Source organism: Euprymna scolopes, chromosome 7 (assembly GCF_053919585.1).
Source record: "Euprymna scolopes isolate OS-2025 chromosome 7, ASM5391958v1, whole genome shotgun sequence".
NCBI classification, from domain to species: domain Eukaryota; kingdom Metazoa; phylum Mollusca; class Cephalopoda; order Sepiida; family Sepiolidae; genus Euprymna; species Euprymna scolopes.
Window position 1 is genome coordinate 152816710 of NC_136488.1, and position 14414 is coordinate 152831123.

General features: G+C 28.6%; 1 protein-coding gene across 3 annotated transcripts in view; it reads right to left on the reverse strand.

The window, feature by feature from the left end:
• Positions 1–315: 315 nt before the first annotated feature.
• The window catches only part of LOC145280190 (terminal uridylyltransferase 4-like), a 151938-nt gene continuing 137839 nt past the window's right edge, over positions 316–14414 (reverse strand). For 2 of the 3 annotated variants that reach the window (XR_013868568.1, XM_080131954.1), the window contains 2 exons: positions 10433–10518; positions 629–2087 (listed from right to left, as the gene is read on the reverse strand). Coding sequence is in view for 2 of the 3 variants with exons in the window: in XM_080131954.1 (XP_079988080.1) it covers positions 10436–10518 (83 nt within the window). In the remaining variant the exon portion in view is untranslated. Of the gene's footprint in view, positions 2088–10432; positions 10519–14414 lie in introns of all 3 variants that reach the window. The other variant, XM_080131953.1, reaches the window with a different exon arrangement.

Genomic DNA, 14414 nt, shown 5'->3' on the forward strand with positions numbered 1-14414 from the left:
TTGTGATAAAAAGGTAAAAAATAGTTTCTGATTTTAAAAGTTAAAACTTTGTTTTTATTTTTAATGTTGTGCAGGAAGCATGGAAAAAAAATTCTAAAACTTAAATTTTATAGAAGTCATTTTTGGAAACCTTTCATGCAGTTTTGTTTAACTTAAAAGATTGAGAAAGCTTAGATCCAAAACTTTTTCAATAAAACGAAATTTAAATATCTAGTCTGATTTAACAACAAAGTTAAAAATATTAATTCAAATAAAAAATAAGACTTTCACCATGAGCATGAAAATCAGAGATTAAGTTTTGTTTAATGCTCACAGTTTTTTTTTTTTTAAATCCTAGCAAATATATTTTTTTTAAACTTAACCTAGAATAGCATTTCTCAAGCAGGAACAAGTGATACTTTTGACTTTTTATTTAATTTCATATTTAATATTAGTTACTGTAAAAATAGTCATCATCATATCTAACCTATTATGCTATTAAAAATATATAATGATCATTCGGAATATATTCAGTGATGTCTGTATGGTATCAGTTTGAAAATTTGACATTAATTTTTCCTTAAACCAAAAATATATTCTATGTTTACTATGTGAACTAAGATGAAAATAAGAAAGATATGATATATAATTTTTTTTTTTTCTGCGACGGGGATTCTGTGAGACATGTAATTTATTTTACAGGTTTCACAAGGGTAAAAAATATTGAGGGACGCTGGTCTAAAAAAATCATTTAATGATCTTACAAACGAAACATTGTTGCTTCTTTTTAATTTAGCCAATTAATATTGGTTCATAAACAAGAAAAGCAGAGAACAAAAAGCAGTGCTTATTTAGAATCACTTGATTATAAAAAAAAATCTTTATGGTGTATGTACTCATCATGGAACAGAGGCCATATTCCAAAAATCATAAATTGATCAAATAGTTTTTTTTTTTAATTAAATTCAAATCTTACAATTTTTAGCGATTAAAGTTTGAATTATTTTGAATACAAAATCTTTGTAGTTGAACTGAATTGTCACCCTTGAATTTTGGCCAAATTTAAAACAATATGGTCGCTTCTGACCTCCTCCTCCTCGCTTCTTTATAAATTTGATTTTCTTGATTAAAAAAACTATTGGATCAATTTACATGACTTTTGGAATATGACACCTTTGTTCTGTGACGAGTAAGTACAGCATTAAGATTTTTCTGTACTTTTAAAATTTTTTTTTTAACTAGGTGTAATTCCAAATAAGCAATCCAAAATCTACAAGTAATTCTCAATGTTTCAAGAAACAAAGAATTATCTAAATATAATCTGAAGACTAAAGTAATGCAATGAAAGGCAAAAAAAAAAATAGGGATTGTATATGTTCAAAACGAGGGAAATCTGTAATAAATCACAAAATGTTTCTATACACACCAGCATTTATTAAAACTAAAAATTTATTAAAACTAAAAATTAACCCCCCCCACACACCTTTTTATTAAGTGTCTAAAAATCCTCAAGTAAAAAACAAGTTGACTTAATGAAAGGGTTATCAAAAAAAAAAAAAAAAAAAAAAAACTACGAAAATCATTTTTTTTAAAAATAAGGTATTATTTACAGCCATGTTTGGTACTGCAACAATTAAAAATCTAAAATAAGAGATGGCAAGTAATGGTCAAATGAGAAGGAATGGAATAAATAAAAAGCACAAAGCAATTCAATGGCCAATAGACCTAAAATAAGAGCCTTTTTTGTTATAGGGCTCTGTACAGCTGTCGATGATGTAATTCATAGGCAAATGATGGTAACAGTTTGGTTGTATGATTAGCTGCCAACATAAAGGCCATTGAATTCTTTGCAGGAAGAAGAGATGGCCAATAACAGCGGCATTTTATATTACAACATGAGCCGTGGGGAAGGTGGGAGGAAATGACCATAAAAATCAAATTTACAATATTAGTTGGATTTCTGTTTTCATTAATAATCTTACTATTTCTCTCTCACTCACACACACACACACACACACACAATGACTGTAGTACTGTCTGTCTGGAAACTGGTACTTCCACATGAGGTGTATTCGATGTTGAGTCTAGGAGACATTTTAAAATAAAATCTGAAATTTAAAAAAAAAATTATTTAAATGCAAAGAAATAATACATAGAAGGTATAAACAAATTAGGTTTAAATATTAGTGAAGGTTTACAATAAATCAATTACAGACAAAAAAAAAATCTTCAAATAGATTGTAAACCAAATTTTACTTTTTTTTTTCTAGAAATTTATATTCATTAATCTTTAAAATGTATAAGATCACATTTTTTTAACAAAAGATCCAACAACAAAGCTACTCTAAGCGTTATCCCATTTTCTTGCAATCTGTTATTGCACTGAAATAACATTTAGAAAGCCATTCTTAACATTGGGAGGAGAGTATATTTTGTAACCAAATTGTAACGGCCAAATATATCTACCAGGCCTTTGTTTACACAATCTTCCATTACAGATGCGAAATCTGGCCCCTGGATAGCTGACATGCAAAGGCTTTGATCGATGGTGTCTTATCGGGATTTATATCTCCGACTGTCCCAAATGCCACAATCTGCACTTGATGTGAGATGTTCCAAAAATTGAAGCAGGAGGCTTTGATGGTTTTGGCACACCCTTCATTGTCCACTAAGTGATCAGATTCACAAAACAAAAGCACCAACGGTGATACTGGGATGGTGCAAGAGTGATGATCCACTGGGGACATGGCTCACAATGGTCAAAGCTAATTTGGAAGCTACGGCCAGCCCTTGCATCTTCAGTGTGAGATGATGGAATCACAAATGGCTGATGAATGCTGAGTTGGCAGCAGACAAACCTGAATGAACTGCCTTAACTTACGATTCGGCAAATTCATTTGGAGTTGACTCAAGCCATGCCGAATGAATGCCGTCACAAAATACAAACAATAAGCAATTGTTGGAATTCATTTTCCATCTCGTTTACCAAAGCAAGGAAATTTTGACATGGATATGTGAACTTGAGAGTAATTTTCAACTAGGGATGTACCAATTATCAAATTGGCTGATTACCAATTACTCTGCCTTTCATAATTGGCCAATTATCGATTAATAGGTTTTCTAATGCCGATTTATCAACAAATTTTGTTGTCCATAAATGATACTAATATTAATCATATTGTAAATAAAGGCAAGTTAACTTTTTGCTTGTCAGTGAAAGTTTATCAAAGAGACATACATCGTCTACAGCATATCATCAAATAACAGGCATGATGCACTGTTAACATGTAGACTTTTACAACTGCATTGAATTTGGGACAAATAGATGTAAGCATATGGAAACTTTTTCCTTTCTCTTCCTATCAAATTAACATTTTTTACTTTAAATCATTATCAAAAAAAAAATAATTACTTCATGTTGAGAAATTGTACAGTAAATTGTGACGATGTGCGAACCAAAAATAAAGCATTCTTCATTAGTCATACAATTGTTTCTATTTTCGGGCTCTTGCTACCATTACATATATGACTATTTTTATGGTTTAACCAAATATTGACAACCAACAACCATTATGGTAACCAGTTTCTATTGAAAGTATTTTGATATCAATCCCAAGAATACAGCTGCTTGCAAGTTATGTCGAATGATCACATCAAAGAGTGGCAAATCAGCAAAAACCAACTAATGTTAAACCATCTTAGAAAGGTTCGTTCAGAAGAAGCAAAAGTTGCAGATAAGAAAAGGAAGCACAATGAATATTTAGGTTATCAACGGAAACAAAATTTTAATCCTTTCTAAATGTTTGTGTATTTACTTTCCTAGACCCATGATTCAAATATTGATTTAAAAAAAATTGACATAAAAAACATATTTAGAATTGAATTCTTCATCTACTTTCCACTGATGATAATGAAGCAGAATCAGTAGGATACACTACCTTGCTGAGTGTGAAGAGGCTCTTTAGTACAGGTGGTATGAACCTATTGGAGGGTAATTGTAAAGCTGAATCCCTTGTTTATGAGGCCACAATAACGGATCAATCCACAAATATACCGGAGAAATATATAGGTATGACAAAAGGCCAATTTAAACAAAGATACTACGCACATATGAGCTCCTTTAGAGCTAAAACAAGGATGAATACAGCATTAGCTACCCGGGTGTGGGAACTTAAAGAAAAAAATACACCTTTTTCCATAAAATGGAGAAAAATAGAGCACAAACCAGCATACGCCCCGGAATTAAGTCAATGCTCGCTCTGTAATGCAGAAAAATACATACTCCGGGCAATTCATGACCCAAAAATAAAATGTTTAAATGTGAGGAGTGAAGCTTTGAAAAATTGCATACACAGAAGGAAGGGGCTCTTAATAAACTGGATCAATGAAAAGAACAAAACTTAGATGTTGATTAGATATATATATATATATATATTATATGTATGTAATAGGAAAAAAAAAAAAAAAAAATTGTAAATACTAAAATGATTAATCGGTAAAATTGGATTTTAATTGTAATTATATTATAGATTTTAAATTAATGTATTATATATAAATTTTAAAAAATTATACTTTATAAATGTAATTTACAATCTATTTCGAATTTAAAACTATAGAAAAATATAATAATGTTAATATACTAGGAAAATCACTTAGGATAGATAAATACTTACTTCCCCAAACCTTGAAAGATTTGGGTTTTTTATAAAATTTTTAAACGTATTTCGAAATTTTTAAACGTTATTCTATATAATTAAACGAAAGATTAAAATTTAAAAAAAAACTTTGAACGTATTTTAGAAATTTTTAAACGTAATTCGATATAATTAAATGAAATTTTAAGTTTTTAACCGATACCAATATAAATTTTAAGATTTTTTATACATAAGAAAAATTAGATTTTTAAATTAATTTGGGTTCAAATTAAAATCGATTTATATAAGGGAAAATTTTTTTCGAAATTTGATTTTAAATTTAAATAATTCAAAGTTTAAAGTTAATGAAATCATCATCATCCCATAAATAAACGGGGGGGGGGTTAACAAATGAGATTTAAATGTGAACTCGCGAGGTATATATATATTTCACACTTCCGGTTATAAAATAGACGAATATTGGCTGAAGAGAGCTTGATAAGGATACCTTAAAAGGTCCTTATCGGGCTTGAAACCGACAGTACCAATGATTTGTCTCATCTAACAACTTTCTGTACACAATATATATATATATATATATACTTGTTTATTGTTATATAAACATGCTCACATCCCGCTGCTACAAACAGCCACTTGTTTCAATCAAACAACAGATATCATCAGGCAGCGACTTGACTATTCAAAAGTTCAATGAATAATGGATTTTTATTTTAGGTAGGAACTCTTTAGAAGTTGGAGTTAAAAAACTTAAAACACAGGACTTTAATTAAATAAAAAAGTAAAAAGGGAGAGGCAATTTAAATAAAGTTAAAAGATTACAATGGGGAGAGAGTGATTGAGAAGAAAAAAGGAATAGAGACAGAAATAGAGAAAGAAAATATAGAGAAAACAAAATAGAGAGAAAAAGAAGAGAGAAAATATACATATACATATATACATATACACATACACACACATACACACATATACATATACACATACATACATATATATATATATATATACATACATATACATATACATACTTTATTCCTATATATATATATACATACATATATATATATACATACCTCATTTCTCCCCCCCCCTCCACATCATATATATATATATATATATATATATACATATATATATGATACGGAGAAGAAAAGAAAAAAGAAACAAAGGGTTATAATAAAGAGAATAAGAACTAGAAGGAAAAGGAAAGAATAATGAGATCTAGTTAAATAGAGAAAGAGAGAAAGTAAGAATTTGACAGTATATAGAAAAAGAAAAAGAAAAAATCTGCGTGTCAACCAATTTATGAACAATTATACAATTCAGTAATGAAGCATATTATTACAAATACAAACAGAAGATACAATCCAGGCGTCATAAATGAACGTGTCAAAAAAGGGCAGTGAATATATTCGGCTAGCATATTTATCCTCTTACATACGTCCACGAGTAAAATCAACGCAATTCAAACATACGTCTACCATTAATTAGGCCCTTTATGCTAAATGATATAAGTTTAAAGTTTTCGCGTTTTTATTAGATAAATATATGAATAAAAGAAAAAAATAATGATAAAACAATATTAAAATTATTATTAATAACAATAAACATAATAGTAATGATAATAATAATAATAATAATAATAATAATAATAATAATAATAAAAACAGAATAAAATTAATATTTATTATCTTTTTAATATAACATATTTAGCCATAAGAGGGGATTAAATAAATTAAATAGGTCCAATAATTATAAATAAAAAACTACTAATATTTATGTATATAAAAAGAATATAATACAAATATATATATATATATATAGATATATAACCACACACACACACATATATATACCCAAATATACACACACATACACACACATATATATATATATACATATATATATATATATACATATACATGCACATAAGTAAAGGTGTAACTATACTATTAAGTTGGAAGTTTAAGCTATTTAAGTATAGATATAAAGTCATATTAAATCACAAAATAATACATTCAATACCAGATTACTAATAACACAGATACAAGTACACTTACCTATAAATATATTCAGGCAAAAGAAGTAATTAAATCAACGAAATACTCAAAAATAGCGACGCACAGGTAGATAGTACCCTAATTAAAAATAATAAGATACATATGTATATACTCACAGAGAACCAACCGACATACTAATAAGCATATATATATATATATATATATATATATATATATATATATATATATATATAATCTTATGTATACACATACATACAAAAAATACACAAATATATGCACACAATCATATACTAATACACAACAACGCACACACACATATATATACTCACACATAAATATGTATAATTTACATAAATTATATATATAGAAATACATAAGAATACAAATAATTTGGCAAGGGTACAGATAGATGCATACACACATAGAAACATACAAATGGATTGAATAAACATGGGAGGGTATACCAAATAATATAGAAATATATAGATCTAAGTACACACGGTCATAAAATAAATACATAGACACATACATATACACATAGACACACATGTATATAAGATAGGAGAAGTAAAGAATGAAATCAGGAGAGGAGAAAGTATATTAATAGAATATTAATAAATTATAGAAATCAGTGACAATTTTTAATTTATTTAAATTTTATATCTAAACTAAATTACTTAAAAGATGGGTTTTATAATGTTTGCAATTAATTGAATTTTCGTGCTTCTTATTTAATAATTTATCTCTTTCTCTAAAAGTAAGTATAAATAATTTCTCATAAAGACATAGGTAGCAAGGCGAGTTTAAAGATGAACAGGTTTTCGCTTTCTTTAAAATTTTCCAATTTACTATTGGGGAGTAACCTTGCTCTACTAGTTCATTGTAATATTTAGACAAGGAAGTTCTATTTTTGTACTCATTATTTTCAAAAGAGCACTTGTGACCGGTAAATCTTTCTTTAAAATTGTTATTTGTCATTCCTATGTAATATTTTTTTTCATTCGGATTTTCCTTAGTAGAAATAGTTGCTTGGTACACTACAGAAGTAATTTGACAATTTCCTTTAAGAGGGCATTTTGATTTAATTCTACAGTTACAACTTTCGGTAGCAATGGGTGTGCTATTTTTGTTTAATATTTTGTTATTATGTTTTTTAATTATTTTTTCAAGGTTTTCATTACAACTATAACTAAGTTTTATTGTATTTTTATTGAAAATTTTATGTAGTATGTTATTAATAGGGAAGTGCTTTTTAATTAAGTTTAAGAATTTCATTCCAAGATTTGTTTTAAGTTTCAGATTAAAAGGGGGATTGTACCACAGGATTTTTCTCTTACGGTTTCTATTTGTATTTGTGTTTGGGTGTGTTGGTTCTATGAACTCAATTTGGGTGTTTTTGTATCCACTATCCTTAAGGGCCCTGTTATAGAAATATTTATGTTTATTAAATGTTTCAAGATTGGAAGAATTGTCACTGATTCTTTTACTAATGGATTTGGGGATATGCCTAATGATAGATTTTGGGTGATTTGATAGGGGGTGTACATAAATTGGGTTTGAGTTTTCCTTCCTATATGGTTGGTAGATGCCTTTCCTTAAATCCTTTTTAATTAGGGTACTATCTACCTGTGCGTCGCTATTTTTGAGTATTTCGTTGATTTAATTACTTCTTTTGCCTGAATATATTTATAGGTAAGTGTACTTGTATCTGTGTTATTAGTAATCTGGTATTGAATGTATTATTTTGTGATTTAATATGACTTTATATCTATACTTAAATAGCTTAAACTTCCAACTTAATAGTATAGTTACACATTTACTTATGTGCATGTATATGTATATATATATATATATGTATATATATATATATGTGTGTGTATGTGTGTGTATATTTGGGTATATATATGTGTGTGTGTGTGGTTATATATCTATATATATATATATATTTGTATTATATTCTTTTTATATACATAAATATTAGTAGTTTTTTATTTATAATTATTGGACCTATTTAATTTATTTAATCCCCTCTTATGGCTAAATATGTTATATTAAAAAGATAATAAATATTAATTTTATTCTGTTTTTATTATTATTATTATTATTATTATTATTATTATTATCATTACTATTATGTTTATTGTTATTAATAATAATTTTAATATTGTTTTATCATTATTTTTTTCTTTTATTCATATATTTATCTAATAAAAACGCGAAAACTTTAAACTTATATCATTTAGCATAAAGGGCCTAATTAATGGTAGACGTATGTTTGAATTGCGTTGATTTTACTCGTGGACGTATGTAAGAGGATAAATATGCTAGCCGAATATATTCACTGCCCTTTTTTGACACGTTCATTTATGACGCCTGGATTGTATCTTCTGTTTGTATTTGTAATAATATGCTTCATTACTGAATTGTATAATTGTTCATAAATTGGTTGACACGCAGATTTTTTCTTTTTCTTTTTCTATATACTGTCAAATTCTTACTTTCTCTCTTTCTCTATTTAACTAGATCTCATTATTCTTTCCTTTTCCTTCTAGTTCTTATTCTCTTTATTATAACCCTTTGTTTCTTTTTTCTTTTCTTCTCCGTATCATATATATATGTATATATATATATATATATATATATATATATGATGTGGAGGGGGGGGGAGGGGAGAAATGAGGTATGTATATATATATATGTATGTATATATATATATAGGAATAAAGTATGTATATGTATATGTATGTATATATATATATATATATGTATGTATGTGTATATGTATATGTGTGTATGTGTGTGTATGTGTATATGTATATATGTATATGTATATTTTCTCTCTTCTTTTTCTCTCTATTTTGTTTTCTCTATATTTTCTTTCTCTATTTCTGTCTCTATTCCTTTTTTCTTCTCAATCACTCTCTCCCCATTGTAATCTTTTAACTTTATTTAAATTGCCTCTCCCTTTTTACTTTTTTATTTAATTAAAGTCCTGTGTTTTAAGTTTTTTAACTCCAACTTCTAAAGAGTTCCTACCTAAAATAAAAATCCATTATTCATTGAACTTTTGAATAGTCAAGTCGCTGCCTGATGATATCTGTTGTTTGATTGAAACAAGTGGCTGTTTGTAGCAGCGGGATGTGAGCATGTTTATATAACAATAAACAAGTATTATCAGCTCTTTTTATTGAGCACTATCTAACAACCTCGTTGAATTCATTAGTCCATTACTTTTGAATATAAAAAAAACCCCGAGTATATATATATATATATATATATATATATATATATATCTCTTCAATTTTGTTCTTTGTTAAAACATAACTTTTACACACCAATTCATATTGAATGAACGTGTGGTTCTTGGCCCTATTCAAAGACGCACTGAAATAGCCTTTACTAAGGCTAGGGATCACACCAATCTTAATGTATTGGACATATGTAATCATTTTTTGCTAGAAGTATGAGAACATTGTTGAAAATTTCATTGAGAAAAATAAGATAAATTTTTTTATGATACTCAAAATATTTATTTGATATTCGGAACTTGACAGAGATCAATTTAAATTAAGATGTTTAGTGTTACTTTTCAATAAAAGCTATAAGTATTTTATGGTCAAGTCTTAGATATTCAACCAAGAAACCATATTCTAGAGAAGAATATAACTATTGTTTCAAAAACCAAAAAAATTATAATCTTCATGTTACTTGTGAGGAATTAAAAACAGCAAAAGAAAATCAAGTGAAGTGTATCTAAAAACAGAAAAGAAATAAGTTTACCTGCTAATGAGATGTATATGGATGTCTGGAGCCACGTAGATAGGCATTGTGGCCAGGATGGTGATGTTCATCGATTTTGTTGTTTCCTAAAGAATATAAACAAATTTTGATATGAATTTAATAGAACTATAAATGGATCTATAAAGATTTTTTATATTCATTTTCTTATTTAATGATGCACACAGCTTTCCAAAAAGCAAAAATTAAGGGTTGCTTATTACTAATGCAAAAGCATAGTGGTAGAATTTATAAAATATTAAGAAAATCAACTACTAATTTATGAATGAATATATCTTGTATTAAGTAAATATTTAGTTATCTTTAATAACGAAATTATACAAAAGAGCGTGGAAGAATTTTTTTTGCATTTCATTTTTCTGATCAAATCATCTCATTCTTTTTTTAAACAGAAGATGATAATATTTGTACAAACAAATGTACAAACATTATTACACGGATCATTCAAGATTTTAAAAATTTAACCATAAATAGTATTTGGATCTGTTATTTGGTTTGCATAGATTCAAATACTTGCATCTTTTTAATAATAAATATTGTAGAGTTTTGGTTTAACGTATAAAACAGTCACAATTGGTCGTAGAAACATGCAGACAAAGCAATTTGATTTCAATTTGAAGTTGAAAAAACAAAAAAACATCAGTATAAAGTGTAAATTTTTGTTTAATGATTTTCCCCGGATACATATTTTCATGTTTGTAATGAAATAATTATGCAGCATGCTCAAATGCATTACAACTTCTCAAGAATGCATGTATATTATATCAGATAATGTACAATTATCAGGACGATGAGCAAGGTACAAGTCATGATATACATATGCAAGATTATCAGTGTGTGTGTGGAATGAAATTTAGTTTTTTGTCAAAAATGATTACCAGGTGCTTGTGTTCATTTTCGAATGGAATTTTTTCGCCTTCAATCTGTAAGGTTGGGTCAGGTCGGAGATTGCGTTGGTTACAGAAATGGATGCATTTTGTTTTAGTTTTGGAGAATTTGAAACCATTTTTCGTTGCCCATTTATTAATTTTATTTATATTATGTTGTAGTTTTCTTTCAATAGTGTGAGTGTATTTAGATCTGTAGCTGATTGAGCAGTCATCTACATATAAGGAGCTATGTATATCAGGAGAGAGTTCTTTTATAGTGTTATTGATTTTTATGTTAAAGATAGTTGTTGATAATATGCTGCCTTGGGGCACTCCTTTTTCTTGATTTAGTGGGCCTGATAAAGTTGAGTCTATGCGAACTTGGAAAGATCTGTCTGTTAGGAAGTTTTTTATGAATTCAGGTAATCTGCCTCTTAGTCCGATGTTGTGGAGATCTTTTATGATACCGTATTTCCAGGTAGTTTCATATGCTTTCTCAAGATCGAAGAAAAACAGATGTTACGTGTTCCTTATTGATAAAAGCTTCTCTGATATAATTTTCGAGGTTAGTGATGTGGTCTATACATCCTCGATCTTTTTGGTATCCACACTGGACTTCAGAAATTATTTTATTGTCATCTAGATACCATATAAGACGGTAGTTAATCATTCTTTCGAACGTTTTACATAGGCAGCTTGTGAAAGCTATTGGTCTGTAGTTTTCTGGGTTTGATGTATCTTTTCCCAGTTTGGGTATTGGTATTATTGTTGCATTTTTCAATAAAGTTCGGAAATCTTTTGTTTCCCATATTTTATTATAAATTTTGAGGAGTTTTAATGATTCTGGTGAAATTTCTTTAAGGAAGCTGTAGTGCACTTCATCTGGTCCTACAGCTGAGTTATGGGATTTTTCTATGGTGGTTTCTAGTTCATTGAGCGAGAAGATTTCATTGTAAGGCTTTTGGTTTTTGGAGTTAAAGTTTATTTTGTACTTTTCTTCATATTTCTTAAGTATTTGGAATTGTCTATTGTAGTGTTTTGATGATGAGTTTTCGGCAAAGGTTTTAGCTAGTGTGTTAGCAATATCTTTTTTATTAGCTATTTTCTGTTTATTTGTGAAAAGGTGTTTGATTGGATTCGGATGATATTTTCCAGTTATTTTCCTAATCATTTCCCAGACGATTTTGGGTTTAGTGGTGATGTTGATTTTGTTGACAAATTGTTGCCAGCAGGATCTTTTGCATTCTTTAATTGTTTTTCGAGTTTTAGCTCTTTGGTGTTTGTATTCTATTAAGTTGTTCATTGTGGGTCGTTTTTTAAATTTTCTTAAGGCTGCCTTTCTCTGTCTAATGGCCGTTTTACATTCTGGATTGGATCAGGATTTGTTTTTTTTTTTCCAGGAGGAGAATTTTGGGGTATGCATTTTTTGGCTATTGTTATGAGTACTTCCGTGAATTCTTCTATTGTTTGGATTTGATGTTCTGTTAGTTTTAGTGAACAAAGTTCTTTAAATTCAGCCCAGTTGGCTTCGTTTGTGTTCCACCTGGGTATGTGGTTTTGGATGGAGTTACTGTATTTGATTATAATAGGGAAGTGATCACTTCTACAGGGTTCTTCGTAAGTGCTCCATATATAATCCAAGAAGCTTGATGGATCACACATGGTAAGATCAATGGCACTAGTTGATCTGTTTGTTGGATTTAAGTATGTGGGATTTTTTTGATTGAGAAGGCATTTTTGTCAATTAATTGTTCAATTTTGTTTCCTTTTGAGTTTGTGACTTCGCATCCCCATAACGTACTGTGGCAGTTAAAGTCTCCTAGAAGAATGAATGGTGAAGGTAGTGGTTTTATTAAATTTTCTAGTTCATTTTCATTTATTGGTTCATGAGGAGGGAGGTATATTGAGCAGATTGTGATTGTTTTGTGTAATGTAACTTGAGTTGTAATTGCTTGGAGATTTGTTTTGACAGAGAAATTGCTTTGAGGTATGTTATTCCTTACAAGAATTGAGATGCCTCCATTAGCACGAAAGCCTGTGTTATGGAAATAGTTGTATTGTTCATAGTTTGGTGTTTTGAAATGGTTATTGTTTTGTAGGAAGGTTTCTTGTAAGCAACAATGGCTGGGTTGAAGAGTGAGATAAGTATAAGAAGTTCATCAAAGTTAGATCTTATTCCATGACAATTCCATTGGATAATTTGTGTTTTATTTCTATCCATGAGGCTGTTTAGTTTTCCTCTATCTCCATCTCTCTAGAAGTAGAGGGTTTATCTTTTGTTGGAGTTTGTGTCTTTCGTGAAGTGTTTTGCTGGGTTTTTTCATTTTTTTTTGTTTGGATCTGGATGTCGATCTAGATCTTGCTTGAGATGTTGTCGTTTTGGCTTCTTGTTCATTTTTCCCCCTCTTGATTATTTGTTTGGTTTCTTTTTTTATCTAGGGTGTTTTCAGTTTCCATTTTTTCTAGAATTTGGAATCTATTTTGAGTGTCTATTGTTTGGTTTTCTTCTTTTCTGGAACATTCTTTATTTGCTGTTTTATCATTGCTTATGTTTTTATTAATTTCTGGTGGTTGTTTTCTTGGTTACTGTGATAATTTTTTTAATGATTCTGTTGTGGATGGAATATTATTTTCTTTGTTTGGATTTGTTATTTCTATTTTGTTTCCCAGATTTGAGTATTTTTCTTTTAGGCTATTTTGAAATTCTGGCCATTCTTTAATGTTTAATGTAATCAGTTTGTTTATCAGTTCCCTATATTGATCATGTATTTCATTATGTTGGCATGGTTTAGTTGTCTTTTTTGTTGTCTCAGCATATGTGTTGTCTTTCATGTACGTCTCAAATATTTTTCTGGCTTCTGGAAAGGTTGTGTTTTTTTTTTGTACTTTACTTCTTTAATTTCTCTTTCTTTTTTATATGTTTTGCATATTTTAGAGAAGACCGGGTGATCTTTGCAGTTTGTGCATTTCACTTGATTTATGCATTTTTCTTTGGTGTGGTCAGGCTCTTTTCCACATTTTTATTCCTTCACAGGCTCTTTTCCACATTTTTATTCCTTTACAGGCTCTTTTCCACATTTTTATTCCTTTACAGG